General features: G+C 37.8%; 1 protein-coding gene across 2 annotated transcripts in view; it reads right to left on the reverse strand.

Moving 5' to 3' along the window:
• The window catches only part of MAP3K5 (mitogen-activated protein kinase kinase kinase 5), a 167972-nt gene that overhangs the window by 5048 nt on the left and 136019 nt on the right, over nucleotides 1-26905 (reverse strand). Inside the window, exons 20-28 of one of the 2 annotated variants that reach the window (XM_016165843.2) lie at nucleotides 25744-25921; nucleotides 25010-25030; nucleotides 22324-22501; nucleotides 22068-22236; nucleotides 16737-16922; nucleotides 13292-13397; nucleotides 5237-5480; nucleotides 1000-1112; nucleotides 180-292 (exon numbers count right to left, since the gene is read on the reverse strand). In XM_016165843.2, coding sequence (XP_016021329.2) covers nucleotides 180-292; nucleotides 1000-1112; nucleotides 5237-5480; nucleotides 13292-13397; nucleotides 16737-16922; nucleotides 22068-22236; nucleotides 22324-22501; nucleotides 25010-25030; nucleotides 25744-25921 — 1308 coding nt within the window. Of the gene's footprint in view, nucleotides 1-179; nucleotides 293-999; nucleotides 1113-5236; nucleotides 5481-13291; nucleotides 13398-16736; nucleotides 16923-22067; nucleotides 22237-22323; nucleotides 22505-25009; nucleotides 25031-25743; nucleotides 25922-26905 lie in introns of both variants that reach the window. The other variant, XM_016165845.2, reaches the window with a different exon arrangement.

Raw genomic sequence — 26905 nt, forward strand, 5'->3', positions numbered from 1 at the left:
TATACTTTCCTCTGTGGCATTATCTGACTATCACCTGCCTGCCCTTATCTATAAGCCTAGTAGGGCAGGGCTGAGTCTGAGTTGCTCCATAGTGTATCCCCTGTGCCCAGCACATAGTAGGCACTCAATATTATTAAATAAAGTGAATTAATGCATGCCCCACAGATAGTTGTTTTTACCCGACTTATAGTGTCTTCATCAGCTCCATTTTCTCTCAGCCAGTCAATAAGTTCAGAATCTTCAGTATTTGTGCCAGAAGAAGCTAAGTGGCATACAGGCAATTCGGGAATATCTATAAGAGAATTGGGGAGGGGAGTAGGGACATTCTGAGCTTCACTTAACAGAGGTCACCTGAGACCCTCCTAGTCAATCATACTGTAAAAGACTTTGCTCTATCAGTGTATAATTAACAGAAACAACTGAGATTCATAGTAGGAATATAAATAAAATGCTTAAAGACTACTTAATCACTAGTGAATGGACAATCAGAAGAAGTAATGTAATGACATTTATACTTTCATACCAATTTTAGAGTTCCTTAGAATAAACTTGGTGCACCGAAACTGTATGGTGTGTTTTTCATGCAATAAAAACAAACATAATGAATCGAGAATCTGATTATAATAATCTTTTCCCACTATTTGCAATAAATATGAAAAGACTAGAATATATAGACTATAAATGCAAAGATGACGAAAATGCTATTTTATTCTAGTAATCTCAATCTGAACTCTTTAAAAGAAAGACAAAAAAGTGGAGAGCCCTATTTACATCAATAATATATAATCTCAGGAAAAGATGACTATGAATCATCTTATTTTCACTATATTTATAAGAAATGATAGTTTTCTACAATTAAGAACTAGATATTTAAAAATAATTTCTGCTTGTAGTTGTGGTACAGTGATTAAGCCATGAAATAAAACTGCCTATTGGCTTTCTCAGCTTTCCATGGCAGCCTGATTGAACAATTTACTTTAAAGTTTTCTGCTTATTCACCTATTGGTTGAGACTTAAGCTTTAGGTGTTTAATTTCTTGGTCTTTTTCTTCAATAGCTTGAAGAAGGAATGCTTGTAATTCTTTCTCTTTCTGAATCAATTCTTCCAGTAATCTACAAAAGAAAATGACATAAGTTGACAGCATAATAAAGCTGGAGCAGCCACAAAGTGACATTTGACATATTAATGTCTCAGACCTTCTAGACGTGGGCTTCTCAAGCTACAAATGAGCAAAGACACCCTTGAGATTTCAATGACATGCAGATTCTGATCCAGTGTCTCTGGAGAGAGGCCTGAGATTCTGCATTTAGTGCTATTCAAGTAGCTGGTCCACAGACCCCATGTTGAGTAGCAAAGCTCTAGAAGACAGTGTGCTTTCAGATAGGAATTTAAAACCTCCATTTCCCATTGTCTGCCAAAATCTTCAGAGGTTTTGAACTACTGTTTCTTTTTATGACCGTAATGGCAAAAAGTTATATATTATATACACACATACATACAGTATATGGCCCTTTATTAAAAAAAAAAAAGTTGGTCAATATGGGTAATATAATAATGCAAAGCAGAAAGGTAGTCATTTTTTTAAACTATGAAAATTTGAAAACTATAGATAAGGTCACTTATAGTACCTGGCACATCACTCGATAAATGTTCCTGGTTATTACTGGGGTTGCTGTGGTTACTACTATTCCTCTCCCTTCCAAGGGAAAAGGGATAATCGTATTCCTGGTACATTCAGTTCCTCATGGGAATCTAATGCATTCTCCAAAGAAACAAGGAGAAACTAAGATATAACATTTATATCATCGTTCTGAGTAATGAAGGTTCACTATGCAATTGAGAGCCAACTGGTAACCTATTCACCATTCTAACACTGTTCTTTGAAAATATATTCCAGGTTATGAAGAGAGGTGCTCTGGTTTGTTAGAAAATTATCTCTGAGAAACTTGGATTCAGAATTATAATTTGAGATACCTAATTATTCATACGATCATCAAGATAAACCATTACATACCCTACAGCTCTTAGCAAATTGCATTTGTTTCATTTTCTGAGGATAGATAGACTGAACTTGGGACCAGATTCCATTCCAAAAGTTAGTTTCTCCATCAGTTGATATGCTCTTAAGGCAGCACAAGCACAACTGAAAGACAGCCCTGGGTGTGTATCCTGGGTCAGCCACACACTGCCTGTGTTAATTTTGACAAATTACTTAATGTCTCTGGACTTCAGTTTTCTTATTTGTAAAGGGGAAAAGAGGAATTTTCTGAATCACTGTGAGCATTAAATGAGACAGAGTAGCTGAAGTGCCTGGCTTTTACTAAGGGCTATTCAGTTCCCTGCTGCAGCCTCAGGCCCTGGGAATCAACTCTCCCAGGGCTCAGGAGAGGTTCTTTCCCTGTTCCCCAGCGTCCACCCCTTTTCAACAGGACACAGATACATGAGGCTCTCAGGTAGGAGAAAGAATCATTTGTTGACTAGGTAGCAGAGGTGGGACAAAAGGAAAACACAATGAGAGGCCACCAGAGAAGGTGGTTTGGGGAACAGAGGTTGTTTTAAAGACAAATGGGAGTAAGCAGTGCACTATCAGGTGGATCAAGCAGTAAGAAAGAGCTGACAGCAAGAGAGAGGCAGAGGATTAAGGGAGACTTTTATTCACTCCAAAAGGAATGATACTCAAAGAAAAGTACAGCAAATTCAGTATGAATTTTTAAGTTGGCAATTCTTTGGTCCAGTATATATTTTTGTCTTCCTTGCTAATTTACATGTATAGAAAAGTGATGGCATATTTTTGTTTTTTCAAAGACCACAATGAAATTTGCTAGAATTTAACCTTTGTTCATCTACACTATATTATTCTCTTTTTATCTTTAAAAGCCAGAACTTAACACTGGAAACAAAGTACTGACAGTGCTCCTCATTTGTCTCAAATCCACCTCTCAAAATTATTTATTTTAAGGACATCCAGTCTACCAGTTTTATTTTTACTTTGTCTTCAGTTAGTAGGGAAGGCCTTCGAAACTAACTCAACTGCCTGCCTCTCAGTTCCAGAAAAGTTTGGCAAGGATCTGCCCTGTGGTCAATTTTTTAACATGGATAGGTGGGGTCGGAGAAGAAAATTAGATAACCATACAGCTCCTCCTGAGTTAGATTTTAACTAACTCTGCATTATTGTCTCACATTATTATCCCAACACCTTGTGTGAATTATTTTCAGAACATTCTACGTAAACAGATCCTTAAATATAAGTAAAACATATATTCTAAAGCCATTTTGTTACTTTTTCCATTTAGTATTATGGATGATCTAATAATCAAGAGCTGGATAAACCTGATTTACCTTCACTGGTGATTATTCTAAATATAAGCTTAAGATTTCTAACACAAAGTCTACACTTTCCTAAAAATACACTAACAATTCCTCCACATTTTTTTTTTTTTTTGCAGTAAATGTACTTCAATATATCAAGTATAGTCAACTGAAATGACAAGGACCAACATAGACATGACCAGTCCCTGATTTCTGTTGCTTAGTGCTTGTATGTACTGAAGCAGCTGCTCTTTCTTTAAATCATGAATGAAGTGAACATTGTGCTTCGTCTCATTTTTTTCGGGGTGCTAGAGAAACTGTGGGAGATATTCCTAGAAAAAGAAAAAAGGAGACTGATAATCCTGTAGATGATACAGATTCAAGTGTAAATACGTAAATATGTGGGTTTCTGTAATAATTAAATGTGGCAAATGTCAGTCTTTCAAAAGAGATGGGCAGATGTGGGGAGCATGCACTCAGCCAGCTGATAATCCTCAGGAAAGAGATGTGAGGACCTGAAGAAAGCAGTTGTTGGGGACTGCAGATGGCACGAGCATGGGGAGCAGTAAGACAGGGTAACTCAAATGGGCTAAGGAGAGAAGGAAAATGCTGCACTTAGTAGAGGCAGGCTCTGTTGACATAAGCCAGGGTGTGTAGACAGAAAGTTTTAGGCCCAGAAAAGCAAATATACCAGCTCATTGGTAAATAAAGTAGCTTTATTCTCTGTATAATTATGACTAGAAGCCATGGGTAGAAGGAGGCGGGTGAGGTAGCTGGACCTAATGTAATGAGTGAACTTTCCTTCTCTAGCGATCAGAGAGGTGTATGAAAAACAACTTCATTTAGGACGGGGCAACAGAGTCAACCAAAGAGAAGTGACTAAAGTTAACACCTACTACAATAGATGGAGTACCATAATTGGACTATTGAGAACAGGAGAAAATGAGGGACACAAGAGATTTAGACAGAAATCTCAAAGCAGAAAAGATTCAAATTCTTTTCCATTAAGTAGTAGAGATGATAAGTAAAGAACTGGGTTTCGGAGGTCAAGATTGAGATATGGAAGTCATAGAGCCACTTGCCCTTCATTCAGAAAGATTTCTGTATGTAAAGACAGAATACATGTATAGATTTACTTAATCATGCAAAACAAATTCATGTTTCTGAATGTAAGATGAGCTTTGTAGTCCTCGTACTAAGCTTGGTATTCAAGCTTAACCTTAAAATTCTAAACTTATGACTAGAAATAAATGTTTTATCTCCTTGGTGAATAATTAGTATTTTCAACTAAGGTTTCTAAATATCTGAACAACTTTTATTGATTTACTAAAAAATAATAAAAAAAAAGTTTTCACTATAAATGTAGAGTCATAAAGTCAGTTGCCCACATGTCAACTGTAGCCAGCACAGGAAGCTATAAATCATAAAGATTCAGACCTTGAACTATGCCAACATCTGTGAAGAGCAGGAAATATTTACTGTTTTCTTAATAACCTGATCATGTGGGTTCTGTTACCACATGAACTGAAAGAACTTGATATTCCAAAACAAAGGCTTTCAAGAGCATGGGCTTTCTGTCTTTGAGCTATCTGTTGAATGGCCCAGGCTGCTCTCAGTCTTCATCCAAGCCACTCTATGAAGTTACAATGAAGTTACTCTGAAAATCTCAGTGCACTTGGAGATAAAGCAGTGATCAAGAAAAAGGTACCGAAGGCTTGACTTGTCAGAAGCAGAACATGACTAAAAAGACTAAGATAAATCTCTCTTGTTTTATAAAGAAAGGCTTTAAATCAAGTTTACATGAATGGGATAAAGGAATCAATCATATTTTATATTTTACATGGATCAAACTTTAAAATAGACTCAACATACATACACTTATATAAATGTCAGAAAAAAAACTCACCCACATCAGGAAAGGACTTACCTATTAGTTTCTATTTTCATCCTTCCGAGCTGTACATTCAGTGATCGGTTAGCATTCTGGGAATCATGGGATACAGTAGAACTGAGCGTGCTCACCCCTGAGGTAGCCACAGCATCTTCAATGATGGCATGAGGTCTTTGGGCAATGTGATTTGCAGGCTGTTCCTCATGGTCCTCTTCTGCATCCAGGTCTTCTTGATCCGCAGTATCACTCTCAGATGCAAGGCTAAAATGTGGCCTTAGTTCTGCGAGGCACGATATCAACAGTGTTAATAAAATATGACCAATTGCCTTAATTACTTAAGGCATGAATGTCATCTCCCCTGCTGTCAATACAATACACCTTCCAACTTCTTTTCCAAAAGTGAGGATGAATTTCTGAGTATTAATTCAGGTTTAGTCTTCTAGTGAATTTGTAACATTCACAAGATATATAAATTCAGAATGATCTAATTCAAATAGAAGAAAAATGTTCACACTGCACATAAGATATGTAGGAAAAAGACTAAAATCAGAAAGGCAATTATGTAAATACTTGTTGAGAATATAAAAATTTATTTATACAAATTCCTTTTTTTTGAGCTTATATAATATCCAGCAACTATTACTTTGCTTAGAAATAAGGAAGGTGAGATATAGACAGATTATCTAATCCAATGGAAGTAGACAATGCCTTTTGCCTGTAACAGTGAAAATGTGAGGGGATGGAGAGGGTAGTGAAAATGCCACACATGCTAATATTCTCTAGTAAGATGTCTGTTTTTGAATATTTGGTTGATTGTTAATGTGTGTCCTACTCTAACCTGTTGACTAACCACAGAAATTTAAAGTCCAAAAGTTACACGTCTCCAACGTAAGCACTCTATACATGAGCTCATCTGCAAGTTACTTCAGCAAGATACCTTCCCATAGAAAAAATATTATAAATTGTGATTATATTCTCAAAATGGCCCAGGAAAAGAACTTAAATTCATAATTTAAGTGAAATCACAGTAGCAGAAATACTGTATCTTGTTCCATATTCTATGGCCCATGAAACTTTTATCGGATCACAGAACCCATCGAGATTCTGAGGAAAGCCACGCAGATCCTCCCCAGAAGAAAAGCACATTCGCACGACATTTTGCCTAGATTTCCTAAGGGTTCACAGACTCTCTGAAGCCTGTCCCAAGGATCTGTAAACCAGAGGTTAAGAGCCTGAGGGTGGGACAGAGGGCTCCAACACAGCCACTATGGCGAGGCAACCAAAGACCTCCAGTTGCCAAATCCACTAGGTTAATTTTCTTTCCTTACTTTACTGGACATGTGTATAGTATTTTACTCTAAACCTCTGGCTGCTGCTTCTCTTCTTGAGTCTTTTTGCCTACTCTCTGCTCTTAAAAGCTGGATCCTGGAATTCTACCCTTCACTATTTTGTTTCAACTTACTCTCCATGATGAGCTCATTAAAACCTATAAAGGTTAAATATTTGTAATGTGTGGATAACAAACTATATTTCTAGCTCTGATTCTATTACATCTAACACCTCCTAGATATTCCTGTTGGGCAGTCACTTCAATAATTTAAAAATAAAAAAGAAGTCATCTTTTACACATAATGAAAACCAGAGTACTCTCCTTAGGGCCAGAATGATGTAGCCCTAACTTCTTCTCTCTGTTTTTTGTTTGTTTGTTTACTTTTTATTTTTATGGAGTAAAAAGTTCATGGCATAAAATTTAAAATTTCCACCATTTCCAAATATAAACTTCAGTAGTGTTAAGTGTATGTGTATTGTTTTTCAACTAACCTCCAGAACTTTTTTTATCTTACAAAACTGAAACAATATATCCTGAAAACTGAAACCTTAAACAACAGTTCCACATTTGGCCCTCACCTCATCCTTGCTAACCACCATTCTACTTTCTATGAATTTGACTACTCTAGATACCTCCTATAAGTAGACTCACACAGTATTTTTCCTTTTTGAGACAGATTATTTCACTTAGCATAATGTCCTTAAGGTTCATCTATCTTGTAAGTATGTGTCAGAATTTCCTTCCTTTTTAAGACTGAATGATCCTCCACTGTAACTGTAATATCATGTTTTGTTTCTCCATTCATCTGTTAATGGACACTTGTGTTGCTTCCACCTCTTGGCTATTGTGAATAATGCTGCTATGATCTTGTGTGTACAAATCTCTCTCTCTGAGATCCTGCTTTCAATTCTTTTGTATATATACTCGTAAGAGGAATTGCTGGACATATAGTAATTCTATTCTTCATTTTTTGAGAAGCCACTATACTGTTCTCCATAGTGGCTGCATCATCTTAAAATCCCGCCAACTGCGCACAAGGGTTCCAACTTTTCCATATCCTTGCCCTTTATCTCTTAAGGTTAACCAGATTCTACCTCTACTCTGCTTTCTGCACTATCCCTTTTCTCTTTCCAAAATCACATTTCCTAATTCATCTATAGTAGGGTTGACTCAAAATCAGGTGTTTACTTTTGTAAACCCAGCACCTAGCATAGGTGCTAAGACATATTAACCTCTCAAAAATGTTGGGAAAATGGAAGAGTTGTTCTACTAGGATTATCTGTATTTAGAAGTGAATAAAATAATTTTAAAAATTTACTTTAAAAATAATTTAATAAAGTAAAATTCTACGTGAAATTCAAACGTAAGATTAGGCCTTTAAAAATTTTCTAAAATTCTTCTTAAATTTTTTTTTTATGATCTCTACACTGAGATATAAAAACAATTTAACAGTTTTACTGTTCTGTTGGCTATCATCTCACTTTTGGGGAGGGATAATTTCTGATATTTATTATTATATTTAAATGGCCCTTTATATTTCTCTAACTATGCATACTTTAAATTATCATAAATTATCATTTTATATATGTATAAGTGACTAAAAAATTCTCTCAGATAATCTGAAGAAAGTAGAAAATTGTAAGTGAATGCAATATTTGTTATTTTGGTATTTCACGGTGGCTCCCTGAGTATCCATATCATCAAACCACACACTGTAAAATATGCAAATGAGATAGAGCATCTGGTTTTTGTCCTCAGAGATAATAATCTAAAGGAGAACTAGAACGAATACACAGAAGAGCCCTAAGATCATGTACAAAGATAACATCAAATTGTAAGTACAAATTAATACAGTAAAACATCTTACATGCTCTCAGGTAGAGACTTAGCTACAGGTATAATTCACACGTGCATGTATTAAGAGTTTAAGTGGTAAATAAGGCCCATTTGCAGTGACTAATGCCAGTAGTGGTTTAGTCACTGATGGATTCACAGAGGCAGAGGGGCCTAAGCAGGGTTCTGGAGGAGGGGAAAACCTTGGCTTAGCGTAGAAAGAGGGAGAGGTTTTGAGAGAAAGAGGCTCAAATGGTGGCCCAGAGGCCTCTGAGAATTGTGGAAAGCAGAGTGGACTGTCAGAAGAGAGCCAAGGATGAGGAGAAAGGAGAGATTCCGGGGGCCTGTAAGAGTGGATGGGATTTAAACTCACGTGTGGGAAATTAGAGCCTGCACGTGTTTCCAGAACAGCAAGATGGAATTAAACAACAATACTATTCCCACCTCCCTACCCCACGCTACACCCCAACTGGTTATTTCCCCAGAGGAAAATAACTATAGCAAACTTCTGTAGCACAGGGTATTTATGATGCCAAATACAATCACAATACTTGTCAGGGCAGCATATACTTGCATTAAGATCCTCATTCGGTACAGAATACTGGTCATTTTACATTAATGTGGACATGGGGTGCATGACTGATTCAGCTTAACAACTGGTAGTAATACCAAGTGCCTAAGTAGTTTTTAAAATTATCGTTACTATAGGAAGTATGCCTACATTATCAGTTCTCTCCACCTAGGTACCACCAACGTGGTCTCTATGCTCAGCATTTCTCCATCTGGTCACCCACAGCCTGCACTTGAAGAGTAACAACAGATACTTAATGCTGCCAATCATCTAAAGCAGGGGTCCCTAACCCCCAGGATATGGACCAGTACCAGCTCATGGCCTGTTAGGAACAGGGCAGCACAGCAGGAGTTGAGTGGCAGGCCAGAGTGAAGTTCCATTTTATTTGCAGTTGCTCCCTAGCACTACCATCACTGCCTCAGCTCCACATTAGATCGTCGGGCATGAGAATATCATAGGAGCACCAGTCCCTGGTGCCAAAAAGGTTGGGGACTGCTGATCTAAGGGCTGATTCTTGATGACAGGTGAGAAAACAGCCTGAGAAAAAAAATTCATAAGGAGCTTGCACTGTATTCTCTGCTCTGTGTGCTCCTGTTGGAAGAAAGAAGTTTGAGCACTTTATTTTTTACTCTTTATTTTGAAATAATTTCAGAATAACAGAAAAGTTACAAAAAGACTTCCCATATACCCTTCCCAAAAGACTGCCTTAAACTTAACATTTTAATTAACTTAATTAGCTAAACCAGGAAATTAACACTCATATAATACTATGAACTAATCTACAGACCTTATTTGAATTTAACCAGTTTGCCACTGATGTCCTTTACTGATCCAGAATCACACATTGCATTTAGTTGTCCTGTTTCCTTGGTGTCTTCCAATCTGTGACAGTTCTCTTGCATTTCTTTACCTCCCATGACCTCCATCCACACTTTTGAAGAGTACTGGGTCAGTTATTTCATACTATGTCTCTCATTTCTTGTTCAACAATATATTGCTGTGATTAGGCTGAGATTATGCATTTTTGGCAAGAATACACAAGAGTACCCTTCTAAGTGCATCATACCAGGAGGTACATGATGCTGATGTGTCTTATTACTAGCAATGCTTATCCTGATCACTTGGTAAAAGGGGTGTCTGCCAGGTTCTTCCACTGTAAAGTCACAGTTTACTCTTTGTAATTAGTAAAGGTCTTATGGGGGGATACTTCAAGTCCATTCAAATGTCCTGTTTCTCATCACTTTTTTGACTACTAATCTTAGCAGCAATTGATAATTCTTGCCCATAGTAACTATTACTGCTTTGTTTGCCTAATGGTGATTTCCTATTTCTTTTATTCCTTCTATATTTATTAACTGGAATTCTACTAAAAAAAAGGGCTGGCCCTTCTCCTCCGTATATTTATTTAATTACTTATAGCAGTATAGACATATAGGGATTTTGTTTATTCTATGTGCTATAATCCAATGCTGTTATTATTTTGTTTTATTTTATTTTACTGCTCAAATTGTTCTGACTTAGACTTTTGGAAATTCCCTCAGCTGTCTCCAATAAGCTTCCTTCCTTTTGGGGGTACTTTTCCTTACTTTTGACATCACAAGATGTTCCAGGTTGGTCTTGTGTTTCTCCTGCCTCAGGCCTGGAATCAACCATTTCTCCAAGGAACTATGATTCCTTTTATTAGAGAAATGGTGTTTAGAAACCAAGATATGGGTTCTTGCCCCAAACAGATCTAGGAAATATATATGCTAATGATGGTATACTTTTAAATTTGTTCTTTCCTTTATTTCTTTCAAAAATTGGTTGGTTAATTAAAGCATGTTGTCATCTAAAATGAATATTTATCAGGGAAATATGAAGACAGGCATTTTTAATGTAATTTCTTTGAATCTTAGTTGTATAACAAAACCTTTAGGGACATTTGGAAACTTTATGGAACTGTCAAATGCTTGGAATCAGTTCACCTTGGTCATATATTTCCTCGTTTCTATCATGGTGTATGGTATATACTGCCTTCCCCTACCCTAAAAGGAATACAAAAAATATTTCCTCCATGTAACTTTCCTCTAAAAAAAAAATCCTTTCAAATAATAATTTTAATTGTTATCTGAGACTCCTGGTGGCCTCAAAGAAACCAACTTCACAGCGGAAAGACAAGTAACTTTCCTTAGCAAACTCCTTTCATAAAGAATGTGCCTTGTTCTACACATAGGCTGAGTTAAAGCAGTGCCCATCACTGGGACAGCCAGGCGAGGAAACATGCCTCCCTGTCACTCTCCCTGAATTTAACAGCATTTCACTTATGGTGTGATCATCAGTGTGTTTTTTAAACTTTCTGTTTTTGAAGAATTTTATATTTACAAAAACGTTGCAAAGATAATACAAAGAATTCCCATATACCTTCTACCCAGCTCCTTCAAACGTCTTATGTAACTATGATATATTTGTCAAAATGAACATTGGCACACTTCTACAGCTTAACCTACAGACTTCATTCAGATTCTACCAGTTTTACACTGATGTTTTTTCTCAGTTCCGGGATATACTCCATTGCATTTAGGTAATCTATTTTAAAAAAAGGTTTAAAAAATTAGATTAACAGATTCTTTATAAGCTATTTAAATTATTTCAAAGTATAATTTCTCTCTCTTTTCCTCATTTGGGCATTCTCAATTTAGGTTACTACTGTGTTTAACTCTGGCTTCCACCTATTCTTTTTACTGATACATAACTATTCACTTTCACCCCGTATCATTTAAGAATATAATCCCTCTATAGTACCTTCCCCCACATCCACGCTTTTAAATGATAAATCATCTAAATACTAAGTATTTGTTAATTTTCTTAGAGCATTATACTAAGTTTACATAGCTTTACATGCCTCAGGGTCACGCCCAATTGCTAGTCATCTGTTTTAAAGCCTCTCTAGATTTTTTTCTAAGTTATGCAGAATTTCTACCCTAATTTGTTACAATTACCAATTGTTTCATTTACCAATTGTTTCAACCAATATATATGAGGGGTCTACTTTTTTCCAGGTACTGTGCTGGACAATATTCTCAGCACAGAATAAAATAAAGCACAGAAACAGTTATCCTCTGGTGAGGTAAACAGCTCTTAGACAAGAAAATAAGAGCAGTTTCAGATTGTGGCAAACATCACAGATGGGGAAAAACCATTTCTAAGGAAAGAGAATCACAGGTAGCCTACTTTAGACTTTGTGGTGGGTCAGGACTCAACAAGGAGGTGCTTTTTGTTTGTCTGTTTGTTTTCAATTTTATTATTAGTTTCAAGTATGCAAAGGTATGAGGCTAGAGAAGGACATGGGTGAGGGGTGCTCCATGTAAAGGGAACAACACATTCAGGAATATTAGAACTTCTACCTACATTTCCTTATTACATGAGAAATAAATTAAAGTTTACTAATTTTTAATATAAAGATTAACACTGGTGGCTTCACTCTCAAGTCAAACAATGTATTCTGAGAGAAGAGAGGGAATTCCATAACTTGGAAGTGTGGATGGTTATAGAACCATTTATAAATAATCTAAATTTCAAAATACTTCATATTTACCTTATAAAATTTTTACTTTAGGATGCTTTGTAATATACGTACAAAATAGTACAATAGAAATATTTCAAATTTATGTATGTAAACCTATCTATGCATGCACACATATATACATATATATGGTGGAAGAGCTTTGCTTAATTTTCTTTTATTATTGGGTAGACTATCAAAATACTTTGGAAGTCTGCCATAGAGTATAAAGACAACCCTTGCTTACTCCATAAAACCTTGTTTCATCAACACTACCCCTTTTGTATGTCACTGCAAATATAGCTGGATTCTTCTAGACCAGTGATTCCCAAACCTGGCTGTGTATCAAAATGACTTGGAGTTGGAGTAAAATCAGATTCCTTGGATTTCTCCCCAACAGATTCTCACTCATTCTGGGATGAAGCTCTGAAAGCTGTAATTTTAAAGAGCTCTTTACATCATTCGATGCACTGGTATGTTTGAGAACCACTGATAAAAGACAAGAGAGATGTGTTTTGTGGGCACAGATTATCTGTACACTGAAATGCATATGTACTTGGGTCACCTGTATAGTTTTCTCTCTCTTCATATCCAAATATGCTCTTTAAAGACAAGGAAGCGAGTCTTCCTCATTCATAGTAAACATTTTGTTTGGTGTACAACTGCTCAGACTGCATGCCCTAGATAAATGTTATTTTTTGGTTTTGAAAAGTTTTTTTTAAAAAGGCTAACGTAGAAAGGAAACACCATGAATGATAAACAGTAATATAAAATATCAAACACTAAATATTTGCAAAGTAATTAAATATCCCAGACCTGGAACCAGAATGGTGATGGCTGTCTGCACCGCCTTTCGGATGATACTGTCTAAGGCAAACATCCAGTGTGGCTTAATGTTATGGTTCCGAAGGACTTTATTGACCTGGAGAAAGAGAGTGACATTTAGTCTCACTATAATTTTTGATTGCAAATAACCTAGCTGGTGCCAGCATTTGGATGACAATTTAACAACAAAATAACAAAATGGTTTCTTCACCTTAAGTTGTGAATTATTTCTTTATGTCACTGAGAAATGAAAAATTATCCCTTCAATCTAAAGTTCAGGGAACCCCATGTCAGCCAATGATATATGTTACTTAAATGAAAGGCAGTGCAGTTAAATGGGAATGGTGCTTTACTGGGACTCAGAGCAAGCAACTTCCACCTTTTGTGATGTCTGTGGATTGGATGGTATAGGAGGTAAAGGAGGAAAAAAAGTCCAAGGGGCTTTAAATATAAGTAAACACTGTCCTTAAATGTTATGATTCTCCTGTTTAACACATCCAAGTGCTTCAGTGTATTCTGGAAACTAGAAAAAGCAAGAAAATGGAGAAATGAGCACGTATGTGCTATCTCCAGGTGTGCCACAGTGCACGCGTGATTTCCTTCCCATAGTTGTTTATATCTCTGTAAACAGAGGAATAATCTGTTAAAATATTCCAGAAACACTGTTCACATTAAAAATGTCTGGATGAATCTTGAGAATTTCTTGCTAAGCAAAGAAAGTCAGATGGAAAAAGTCAAGAATCATAACATTTCACTCATCTGTGGGTTATAAAACTGAAAGCAACAAATGAACAGGACAAACAAAAACTCACAGACACATACAACAGTATAGTGGTGACTAGAGGGAAATGGGGGCTGGGGGGAGGTAGATAAGAGTAAAGGGGGTCAAATATATGGTGATGGAGAGAAATCGACTTTGGGTGGTGAACATACAATGCAATATATAGATAATGCATTACAGAATTGTATGTTTGAAACCAACACAATTATTTCTTAACTGAAGTCACCCCAATAAATTAAAAACAAATTTTTAAAGCTTTGTTGTAAGGGTATCTTTGTAAAGTGACTAGTAATATTTCACACATTTAAAGTGACTAGTAATATTTCACATACCTATTTAAATTTAAATAGATACTGAAATAGATATATGCATTACCTTTATTTTTTCCTTTTTAAAAACTGTGGTAAAATATGTATAATATAAAATGTACCATCATAAGCTGTAAACCTAACCATTTTAAGTGTACAGTTCAGTGGCATTAAATACATGCGCACTGCTGTGCTACCATCACTACTGTCCATCTCCAGAACTCTTTTCGATTTGGAAAACTGAAACTCTGTACTCAGTAAACAATAACTCCCCATCTCTGTCTTTACCTATCCCCTGACAACCACCATTCTCTTTCTTGTCTCTATAAATACTACTACTGTAGATATCTCATGTAAGTGGAATCATATAGTATTTTTGTGATTGGCTTATTTCACTTAATGTAATGTGCCAGAACTTCATTTATAAGGATGAATAATATTCCATTGTTTGCAAAAACCATATGCAATGTCTTTTAAAAATAACCTTTATCATAAGGCTAAGAGAGGCTTATTTAAAATTTGGGTTAACTCTACTAATTGCTGGTTGACTCCAGCCTCTAAGAAAAGAGGCTCTTTTCCCAATAGATATCCAACAAGAGATCTTAAAGGAAGCTGGAAAGGTGACCTAGCTGCAATCCTATGCCAAAAGCTGGAGTTCCAGCTGCTCATTCTTGCCCTTGGTCCATCTTCATCAAAATCCCCCAGTTGAGAAGGGAATGGGTCTCAGGAGTTCCTCAAAGTAGCTGCTTCCAAAGAAGTAAACCACTGCCAGGTTCTCACTTATTCTAGAAAATCCTTTCAGAATGAGTTTGTCCTGGTACCTTCATTTCTTAAAGGATTTTCCTGTTTATTTGGGTATAACGTTTGGTAAACTAAAATATTTCTCTCAAGAGTCACACACACAGTAAACTGGAAGAGGGAATCTTATGTAAGCATGACCTGCTCCTCATAGCTTTTTAAAAATGATATATTACACAGAGCCCATTCTTTGAGTTCCTTCTCATTCCAGACAGTGAGTGAATAAAGAGCAGTGTATATGTGCATGCATGCGTGTTTGTGTGTGTATGTGTGTTTGTGTGAGTGTGTGTTTCCAGGCATAAGACCCAAGATTACAACTAAACCATTCTCAATCCGAATTCTACGGGCCAATTTACTTTCCAACCTTTAGGCTAGAAGCCAAACGTATGGGTAAGTGCAAGTTCATTAAACTATTTCATTATATTTGCAGATGGTTGGGTCTTTCTAGTTGCAGTATAAGTATGCTTTAGCATTTGATATCAGTGATAGGCTTTGTCAGTTGCTTTCGTTTCCCATGACCTTATCTAGTTAGGAATCTTGTCCCTACCTACGGTATAGCACAAAGTCAGGTGGCTTACACAGTCTCAGAGAACATTAGTAGCTATTGAAGAATTACAATTTGGTCTTAAATTAGGGACCATCTGATGCTCCAAATATAATGATCAAGGTGCCATCTACATAGGAGCAATAAACACATTAAGAGTGAACTAATTTTTGGAATTTAAATAAAATTATGCAGAGTGCTTCCCTATTCATACCAGACACTGTCAAGAACTCTCGTTTCAATCTCCTATACCTTGTAAGGGCTTTCTGGAAGAGGCTTCAGGCTTTTTTGGTACAAAGTTGCACAAATAAGTCTCATTCAAGAAAAACACATGGTTTTGAATCATGTTTTTTGGAAGTCTGACTTCCAATCTGTGTTCATAGCAACCCAATTTGAGAGAGGAATCCTTAGCATTGTCTTATGAGATTGTGTGGATTAACTTTCATTCAGTGATGCCCTGTACTCAGAAATATATTGATGGCTAGAAAAAATAGTGGATATTTATTAAATGAGCATGTTTAACATGTTCTGAATGGAAACTAAAGAAAAACTGAAAAAAAAAAAATTGGGGGTTCGATTCAGCAGTGGCCATTCCCATCTGTTCAGTTACATTTTTCTCAATGACCACTAGATGGCATCTCTCATACAGAATTAGAAAGTGCATGACTAAAGTGGTTCTCTTGCTAAAGTCACCAAAATAAGCAGTGACCCACTTCATTTCATAAGAAATTCAGCCATGGGAGATGTTTATGAGTTTTACTACTTTCCATGGTGTTCAATTTCTGTTATCTAACTTTGGGGGATGCAAACACACACAACAACAAATCTCATGCTTACAAGTACACTGACAGGCAACTGTCTCACACTTATTTATCATCCAAAGAGAAGAGAGTTCATCAGAATTATTAAAGAAATAAAAGATAACAGAACTTACATCTCATCCTATTATTCTGACTAATTTTAGGTGCAGTATGTAGAAAAACATTGGCAAAGAATCATACTTACAGCGTCTTGAAAACTGAAGAGTACCACCTGGACTTGACTAATGCCATGGCTGTCAAAGTCGAGCTCTAATTTCAGTTTCGACAGTGTGCTGGCTATGATTTTTCGGTCCGTGGATCTCACAAATTCTCTGAGGCTTGCGGTGAGGGTAGCGATGTGTTCCCATTTTAGTTTAGGTTCTTCAGCCCCCTGTGAATAAAAAGAGCAACAACCTTGTCAGTTGATTTGTGCTGGACATATCAGTCATGGACCTGCCATTCCCACAGCCCCTACTGAGGACTGGGCTTCAAAATGCTTCCTGTTGGGGGGTGGGGCGGGGGAAAGACCATCTTTGAACTACATGGTGCCTTCCCCATCCCATTTACCAAGAAATAATCAGACTTTGGGAGGAAGGGCACCTACTCCATATGTTGGCCAACAGCCATGATTCAGTCAGACATGCAAAGCTTTGCCCAGACAGGGACAGGTTGAGGCAATAAGATTCTTGCTCTCAGAAATTTTAATTGGGAACTAAAGAGAGATTGAGGTCATAAGCCATAGGATCTCAAACTCAAAGTCTGCCCAGAGAGGGAAGTCATAAAACAAGGGCAAGAGTATGTCCAGTCATAAGGAAGCAGAATGACAACAGGGAGTGGACACTAACAGAAATGGCACACCGAGAGGGCTAATAGTCATTATGCCAGTGAAAAGGTGTGCAAACTCCTAGAACTTGAAGTCCCTTGGAATCACACTCTATTTTCGGTCTTTGTGAGGCTCCGCTAGGCACTATGGTTGGAATTCTTTGAGTCTATTTCTCTCATTGCTATGTGTGTCTACCCACAACATGTCCCCCAGCACTTCAATTGCCCCTGAAGTATGTCAATTTCTTGCAAATGAAGGGGCTCACTTCAAACTTCATCCTTGAAGCACTTCATTACTCACTAATGAGGCAAGTTATAAGAATGAATCAATGGACTACTTTATATATTAAAAATCAAATACAATATTTAAACAAATTTCCCTCTCTCAAGTTGAATTTTTTATTTTATACAAGGAACATTGCCTCCTTAAAGGAAACACAGTAGAATGTTATTTATTCTCTTTTAACTTTAAAAAACAGGATTTTTATTACGCTCATTTCTATCTCATATTATATTTTGTTACATCATCATTAAAACTAAATTCCTCAACTGGGCTGTGAAAACTAAAATTTCTAGTATTCTATTAAAATAAAAGAAATGCACCATAGAGTTCTTCCTCTCAATATATTTTCATCTGGGAGCTCCCTCTCATGTTTATTTTTTCATCAGAAAAGATCATATTGAAAAGCTTGAAAGCTGTCATTAAGGGAATATTTTAAAATCAGACTAGAAACAATTATAAACTTTGTTCCTTTCCTTACCACAAACTAAATTACACTTAAATTACAGATTCAGAGGCAGCATCATCATAATATGAAAATATGTTCAAGAAGAAAAATGTGAGTTACTCAAAAATTGGAAGCACATTTTACTGAAATATCAGTTACATGTTTGCTAGCAATTTAAATAGCAAAAAAATTTTTGAGTAGCTTTGTTTTCACAACAGAAAACATGTTGCTTCTGGTTTTTGGACGCGTGGGCCACTGTCCTAAAAGGAACACTGTCTACTCCAAGAAATGTATTCTCTCTAGAGTATTTCACACTTACATAATCATGGTTTCTGTTTTAACTCCTGTCTCTGTGTGCACTCACTAATGTTCCTTCATAAATGAGCACCTTACGTAGCAAGTGAGCCTGATTCACTATTAGGTAGCATTTGATAGGGTTTCTTTCCTGAGCACTCCTGGTACCATCACAGAATCTCTATAGGTGCTCTCTATTCTTTATCCTTTAAACTTCCTTAAAAATGATGATTGGTTTTCAGAAGGATGCTGCACACTGAAAGGGCTTTCATAGGCTGGTTTGAGGACCTGACCAACATCTAGATTTCAGTCTTGTTATAAAGAGTAGGATTAAATATAAAGATGTATCTACAAGTATTTAATATAATGAAAATAATTATCTCTATCTGATTGTAGAAAAAATTTAAAGATATTAGGTAATTGTTATTAGCCTGTTTGATGATAACAACAACAACAGTATCGTGGAGCACTTTCTATTCTTATGTTCATGATCTTAGTTATTCCTTATAGCATTTCCTCTATTTTATGAATTCCGCCTCAAAGAAGTTAAATAACTTGCCTAAATCACACAGCCTTTAAGTGATGGAGCTAGGCCTCAAACGGAGGCAAGCTGAGGCTGAGTCTCAATTAGCTGGAACAACAGCCAGCAGTAAACCTGGGTCAGGACTTGCTCTACCACTAGATCACTATGTGGTAGCGCAGCAGCAGATTTACAGCAGTGGTCCCCAACCTTTTTTGGTACCAGGGACCGGTGCTCCTATGAGAATCTAATGACCAATGATCCGAGGTGGAGCTTAGGCGGTGATGCTAGCGCTGAGGAGCAGCTACAAATACAGATGGAGCTTTGCTCACTCGCTCGCCACTCACCTACTGCGAGATGGCACAGTACCAGTCTGCGGCCTGCGGTTTGGGGACCCCCAATTTACAGCATCCTTAGCATTACAATCAGAAGGACCCTTGATGATTCTAGATTTCACACATAATGCTGACTTAGCAGTTTCTGGTCCTCACTGGTCCCTTCATTCTGATGCACCAAAAGGCATGCCCTCTGATGGCTGCTTTTAAGTAAGGTGTTTGTTCCTTTCTCCTTTTAGAGAACATTCAAGTGTGCTTTAAAAATTAGGAAGTCACAAACAATTGAATAAGGTTAACCCACATCAACATTTAATAATTTCAGCACAGTCATGGAAGTGAAGTCTCTCGCCAGGCTCTGTGCTGAAAGCTGGGACGATGACAGGGCTCAATGCAGTCCTGCCCCGATGGACCCACAGTCCAGCAGAGAGAAAAGAAAAACACCAAACAAGCTGACATTTTCTCTACTGGGAAAGCATATCCTTTGGAGATGAGTATGAGATTTAGGCAATCCCTGCATTCTGTGTTTCTGATTTAAAACAGGCATCTGAGACTAGAGGCCATGGGAGAAGTCTTCACTCCACAGTGGCCAACAGTGATTTCCTTTGCTTTTCCCACCAAGCCCCACTCCCGGCCCACTTTAAGTTTCTCCCAGTATTTGTTGCGATCTGGCATCCCAGTGGGAAGAGCAGTGTGGTGGCTGAGAGCACAGTCCAGGGAGCCAGAACGCCTGGGTCCAAGTCCTGACTCTGTCACTTACGGCTGCATGGCCTTGGAGAGGAAGCTACTCACCTCCTTTGTCCAAAATGAGAATACTAATAAAACTATTACTACAGTACTGTCATAAGGATAAAATGAGTAAATGCATGTGAAATACTAAGAATACCTAGCCTAGAAAGTGTTTGCTATTACATATATTTAAAATGTATTATTATATATTATAACTATATATTTAATTATATATATACTATATGTTTAAATACATATTTACTAATTTTTTATTTTCTTTCTTCATCCTCTAGAATATCAGCTGCAATGGGATACAGATTTTTTTTTTCAGTATTGTTCACATAGTGCCCTCAACACATAGAACAGCGGCTGATATATAGTAGATGTTCAATAAATATTTGCTGAATGGCCTCCAGCTGCTACTCAGTTGCTCCTTCCATCTAAACTTGGTTCTCCTCCTCCTCTCATTCCATCCCATTCTTAGTCCTTGAATGACCATAGTGAGAAGGAAAGGCAAGAGAAAACGCTAAAGGTTCAGGATTGCTCTATCTCCTCCACGTCTCCCACCATTCCTGTGCAGCATTCTCGGCATTCATCCGACCCCCATCCCAGAGTCCCTCCTTCCTGGGCCTCAAAGTAACTGCTCAAGGCAGCCTTCCTGCAGGACTCAAGGCAAGGTTTTCCCAGAAAATGTAGATGGTGCTCATTTTGGTTTTTCTTATACCCAGATGCCCTTTCAGGCTCCTCCTATGGGATCAAAAGAAGTGGACATTAGAGAATTCCTAAGTGATGGAATCGGCAGAGAAACTTAGTGGGGTTCCCAAGACAAAGACAAGTGTAGGCTGTAAAGTAAGAGCCAAGAAAGAGAGAGCCTGGCTCCATCTACACCCTAATACTAGCTGAGAAGAGGTAAACTGTTGGACTGAGAAACTAAACGCTTGACCCAACTCCTCCAACTCCACCCTTTTTACAGCTGTTTCCCCAGGACAGAAGGTATGTACAGTCTACACTGATCAATTAGGACAGGTGGTGGCCACAGGTGCCGAAGCAGGTAGGCAAGTCCCTAATACCCATACAACTAAGAAAGAAGAGTGTTCTGTCTGGGACCAAGTCTGTGGGGACTTACATTCACAGGAGGCATCACAAGAGGCTTGGAGCGGGGGGAAACCCTGTTTCCACTAGTGCAGAGAGGGCGAGGGGATTGTTCTTCATGTCTGTAAGCAGAACTCCAGGGAACACATTCCCAGGTATTATGGACTGAACTGTGTTACCCTCCCCCCCGAACCCCAAATTCATATGTTGAAGTCCTAACCTCTAAATATGACTGTATTTGGAGAGAGGGTCTTTATGGGTAATTAAGGTTACATGAGATTGAAACGGTGGCCCAAATCCAAAAGGACTAGTGTTCTTAAAAGAAGACGAGACACCAGGGACACATTAAAAAGGCCAGGTGAGGACACAATAAGAAGCCACAATCTGCAAAATAAGGAAAGAGGCCTCAGGAGAAAGCAAATCTGCTAACACCTTGTTCTTCGACTTTCAGCCTTCAGAACTGTTGGAAATAACTTTCTGTCATTCAAGCTGCTCCATCTGTGGTATTCTGTTACAGCAGCCCTAGCGGACAAAAACCCGCAGGGAACCAGAGTGACTGATCAGCTTTGTTTCTTCATGCACATATGGCCTTCTAGCGCACTATTTAATTTACTAATCATTGCCCGTCACCTTCTATCTGAATATAGCTCCACAAACACAGGGCTCTGTTGTATTTGCAATGTTTCCTAAATGCTCAGAGGAATGACTGAGAAGTTGTCTTGAGCTAATGTCAGAATCAGCAATTCATTTAGCTCAATGTGTGTTTACTGTCTGAGTGAATAAACAAATGAATGAAGAGTAAAAGAGGCTTGTAGGGACTCATAACTTCACAAACATGAAAACTTTGCTTCTGACTTAAAAATAGCTTGTGTTCAAAAATGCGGTTTCTACATATGGATTTGCCTTTTTTCCCATCTGGGGTCTGTCTGTTGGGTCGTCATGAGCACTACACCTCTCTCATAATTCTTACTGGTTATGTCGGTTAATCTGGGACGTGAAGTATCTGTGAGAGGTTTTACCTGAGCCAAAGATTCCATTAGGTTTCTCACGACTTTGTCTTGGTCTTCCGTCAGGATCCTGTGAAGTGTAGCCCGTCTTTCACTGTCCTTTCTCAGCATAAAAAAACCAGAATCTTTTTCCTCAGGGGAGGGTGGAGCGCTATGATCTTCAAAATTTTCATCTGGAATGCTGTAATAATTTACACAGCATAAATCACAATTTCCTTTATAAAATGATGTACAACATCTTTCACTCAAAATAAGTCAGGTCCTTTACCCCAAAAAGAGGGTCCGCATTCCTTTTACATCTTTTTCTCCACAGGATTTGGGTCTTGTTTTGAAAGAGAAGGGGTCCACCTTTAACTCTGTGTCGGGAGAAACGGAGCCATACTCGCTGCTGCTGCTTGTGTCCTCCACCAGGACAGGTACTGGCAAGGATATGCTCCTAAGATATTCTGCTTGTCATGAGAGGGGGAAAAGATAATTAATGCTCTTAGAAACACACACATACTGAAACATATACTGAAAGAGAGCAATATTAGTTGTCAGCTGTCTTGTTCTAATGAGTAGCAAAATTATGCTATGTATGAAGCTGGTCATAGGATCATGACTGCTCCCCATGCTCGGTATATGACCCATGCAGGGGGTTGGTGAGGAAAGGGCCTCTGGGGTCCTGTGAGGAATATTTCAGAGGCTTGAAACAGTGGAGGAAGCATCAGGCCCAGCAGGTCCTGGGTTTCGATCCCTTTGTTTTTACTGACCACCTGTTAGACTTCAGGGGGGTTACTTATGGGTATCAGTTTCCACATCTATAAAATAAAGAACTAGATTAATCATTTTTAAACCATGTTCCTCAGAGGTTTATGGGTCCACCTGAGCATCTTAGGGCTGCCTTGGATGGGGTGAGTGAGTAGGATTCTGTGATTCTAGAACACAGGTTCTGATCGTTTTACCTAAAACAAATATGCTCTATCAGATTCATAAATAAAAATTTTTTTTTGCTAAACACAAATTTCAGAAACCAATGGACTAGATGATTTCTTAGGTCTTGCCCAGTTCTCAGACACTATGATTCGATGGCAAACATGGATTTTTCTTTTATCTGGATGGAGACTGAGTTGGTACAACAGGAGTTGCCTGTGTTTCATCAAATACCAGTTTTAAAGCAAGTAATTTCTGCCAGGAACATCTTCACCAAATAAGTGTCCCAAGAATACAAAAGTCCTTTACTTTTCGGATATGAGTTTTCAAGTTTTGGGGGCACCAATGTCACTATAAAAAAATTAATTTAAAAAGTCTTTTACTAAACAAGACAGATGTAAAATTGTTAAAAAGGAAATCCACTGTTGCCTGGTATCCTCTTTTTTTATTTAATTCCTCTTGGACTGGGCTGAATCAACAACTGCCTCAGTCTGACATGGGATGGTCACTTAGCAGTGTGCTCCTGACTCTGTTAAAGGTGCCTGCAAATCAGTAATTAGTAATAGCAAGGAAGTAACTGAGGGTAAGGCATTTTTCCAAGGCCACCTATTCAACAAATGAACTCAGTTCTGACCCAAACACTCCTCCTCTTAATTCTGACTCTATAAAATTTTAAGATTCTATAACATCCTTAAATGAAGTGAGATTCTAAAGCCAGAACAGATTCTAAAATATTCCTGAATTACTCTATGCATGGAGGGTGAGGTGAGCAGGTATACAGGAAACACGACTAACCAGGAACCCAGCAGATTTACACCTTTACTCTCACACTCATTCTAAGGCACATGTCCACTGAGAAAACTTGTGGGTATAACTGTTGGCTTAAGTTCTCTCCCTCTTGCTGAGTGTGTATAGTTGAGTTCACATACTTTAAATGTGTGTGTGTGATAGGAATATTTCCTGCAACAAATATCTACCCACGTGGAAGGAATAAAAACTATCATGGATTGAGCTTCCAGGCATGACTCCAGGCTATAGAACATTTTAAAAAATTCTGATTTCAGAACTAAATCTGTGAAGTAGGTATTATTACCAGCACAGAATGCCAAATGAAGCAAGTGAATTGCTGCATGCCATCTACTTAGAATGTGGCTCAGCTGGATCAGAACTAACTTCTGCATAACTCCAAAGTCAGGGCCCATTTAATGACACCAAAAACAGGCTGCAGAGCAGTCCGGGGTGTACTTTGTAAAAAATGCACTGCCTGCCTTCCGGAGGCTAGGTGCCTGTGGAGAAAGGCGGAAATGGAGGGAGCTCTCCTCAGAGTTCTCTCCAACTTCCGGAACTGAAGATGGAATATTGGAGGGGCTGTGGCCAAGACACCCAAATTATGGAGCCTCTACTCCAGGCTGACTGGCTTTGAGGCATCCAAGGAATGTGTAAAATCCTGCTCTCTTTCCCCATCCCCACCAAGGAATGACAGACATTATGCTTTCGACACTATTTGATCAACAACTCTTCAAACTTAGGGCAATCCAAAACCATGGTCATTCCTTTGCTATTCCTCGAAACGAATTAGTTGACCTTCCAGGGCAAATTTACCTTTAGTTATGATCTGCAAAGGTCAACATTAAAACAAAACAAAACAAAACTACTCCTGAACAACTAAAACTAGAGAAAACATACGACCCCAGATGATAGTGGAAGGTGTCTGGCATGAAATTTTCCACAAGAAATCCATTAGGTGGCCAACTGGCTCCTAGATAAGAAAGTGTAGACTCTTCTCGAGTCAAAGATTTCAAAAATATAATCACCATCTTGCATTTGGGAGGAACAACTGAAGCTTCCCTCTTGAAAGAGAAAGGTGAGGGGTTTCTGGAGGAACGAACACAGACGGGCTTACAGCTGCACATGTCCCTAGCACCCTGCAGCTGCCCCTGTAAGCAGGGTGTGGGGCATGAGCCTATGTGATAGGCAATATAGAGTGTATCAAACGATGCGCTAAGCTTCAGCTCAATGGAAAAATATAAAAATAAACTTACCATTTGATCCAGGAGAAAGAGCTGTGGAAAGAAAGGCAAAGAGCAACATAAGCATACATTGTATTTGTTATTAAACCAAGAATTCAACAAAAAAATGAGTGCCTGACATGGGATCAATGTCCTTCCTAAGCATTCAATCTGCTCGTCCTCATCCTACATAACACCAAAACTTCCCACATAAATAGAACACTTGTTTTTCTTTCTCCCTGAAACAAGTTATGGAAATTATTGAGAAAAGACAATTTACATTTTTATACTGCTATTTTATTTATAACTGGCAATCTTTCTTTCTTTTTGAGGGGGAGGGTTAATTATTCTGAAAGATATTCTCTAAGAGGCAATACGTATTTTCTACTGTCTAGAAGGCTTGAAGTTTAACAGCTCTGGATAGCCTTGTAGCCCATTAGTTGTAATTTGGATTTTCAGTTCTAAAAGTCCGTATTTCACCCTTTTATGCTTTAATCTTTGTATGAGCAATGCTAGAATGCTATACATACTGACATACTAAATACCTACTAACCAGGTGTAAGAGGATCTGGATGTGTGAGAATGATGGTAACACAGCTTCCTGATTCTGAAACTGAATGCCTGAGAACATTGTGCCAATGTTTATCCCAATTTCCAGTGATATACATATATATAAACAGATCAGCTTAGTTCTGGAAAAATCTTCCATCTTAAAAGCTTAGGATTTAGTGACTCTGACCAATATCCTCTTTGCTACAACCACATACCTGAAAGTTTAGGTTGCGACCTTTTCTTCTTGCATGAAACTTTTAAGAACTCATCAATAAGCAAGTCGTTAGCACAGGCTCTCTTGTCAGGGTCTGGTTCAAAACATTTCGATATGAATGCCTTGGCCTCTGCTGACATGGACTCTGGGATCTCCGGGTGGACTTTAAACATTCCCACCTAAAACAACACCATGTGATTTCTGAGTGACCACCTCATCCCATGAGCTCATAACTTGGTCCCCTAGTACAACAAAATCCTTTATCATACATACAAACTTGTGGCTTTTCTCAAAGTGAAATAGGATATTTTTTCTGTAGGTTATGAAACAATTCCAGAGTGCTTTTCTAAGCTTAAGACAGTAGGCAGCACTATGAAGTAATAATTCAGAGCTTTACAACACATTGGCACACACACAAAAAATATTTTTAATCGAGACCATTGTGTTAGTCATAATAGCCATGTGTGAGGAATTGTGCATGGCTTTTCCCATCTGTGAATCTCACTGAATCCTCCCAACCTCCCAGTGGACTAAACATTCTCTGTTATACCAACGAGGAAAGTGAGGCTACATGGTAATGAAAAAGTAGATTTGAGGATTGAACTTAAATTTGTATGTCTTAAGGCCTATGTTCTTTCCCCTATGCTGTGATTTGTGAATATTTTTCCTGTCTCAAACTGGCTACATTAAAAGAGATTTTTAAAATATTTTTAAACAGAATTTTTATAACAATTAGAATTTTCTTCTCATTGCTATGAGTCTAAAAAATTTTTCTGTTAATGTCTTCGTGTATTTAGTACATGTTTATATAAATGTATTATTAAATATATACTTATTTATAATAATTATAAAGTCTTTACTATGTGTCAGACACATATTATCTCACACATACTCCTCAAAAAACCTTTACTAGATAACTACTATTTTTATATCTACTTTGTAGATGAAGAAGCTGAGGTACAAGAAGGTTAAGTAATTTGCCCAAAGTCATCAAATAGCTTGACTGTGTTGGAGCCTGGATTCAAACGTCAGTGCCACAGCCTATGCTGTCTCATCTAAAGCATACTGCATAGTAATCCCTGTATCGACAGGTACATAGCAGCACTTCAGAGTGAACTCCTAGACACTGGTGAAAACTTCAAAGATGTGACCGAGAAGAGAAA

This window comes from Rousettus aegyptiacus, unplaced genomic scaffold (genome assembly GCF_014176215.1).
Source record: "Rousettus aegyptiacus isolate mRouAeg1 unplaced genomic scaffold, mRouAeg1.p scaffold_m13_p_1, whole genome shotgun sequence".
In the NCBI taxonomy this organism is placed as follows: Eukaryota; Metazoa; Chordata; class Mammalia; order Chiroptera; family Pteropodidae; genus Rousettus; species Rousettus aegyptiacus.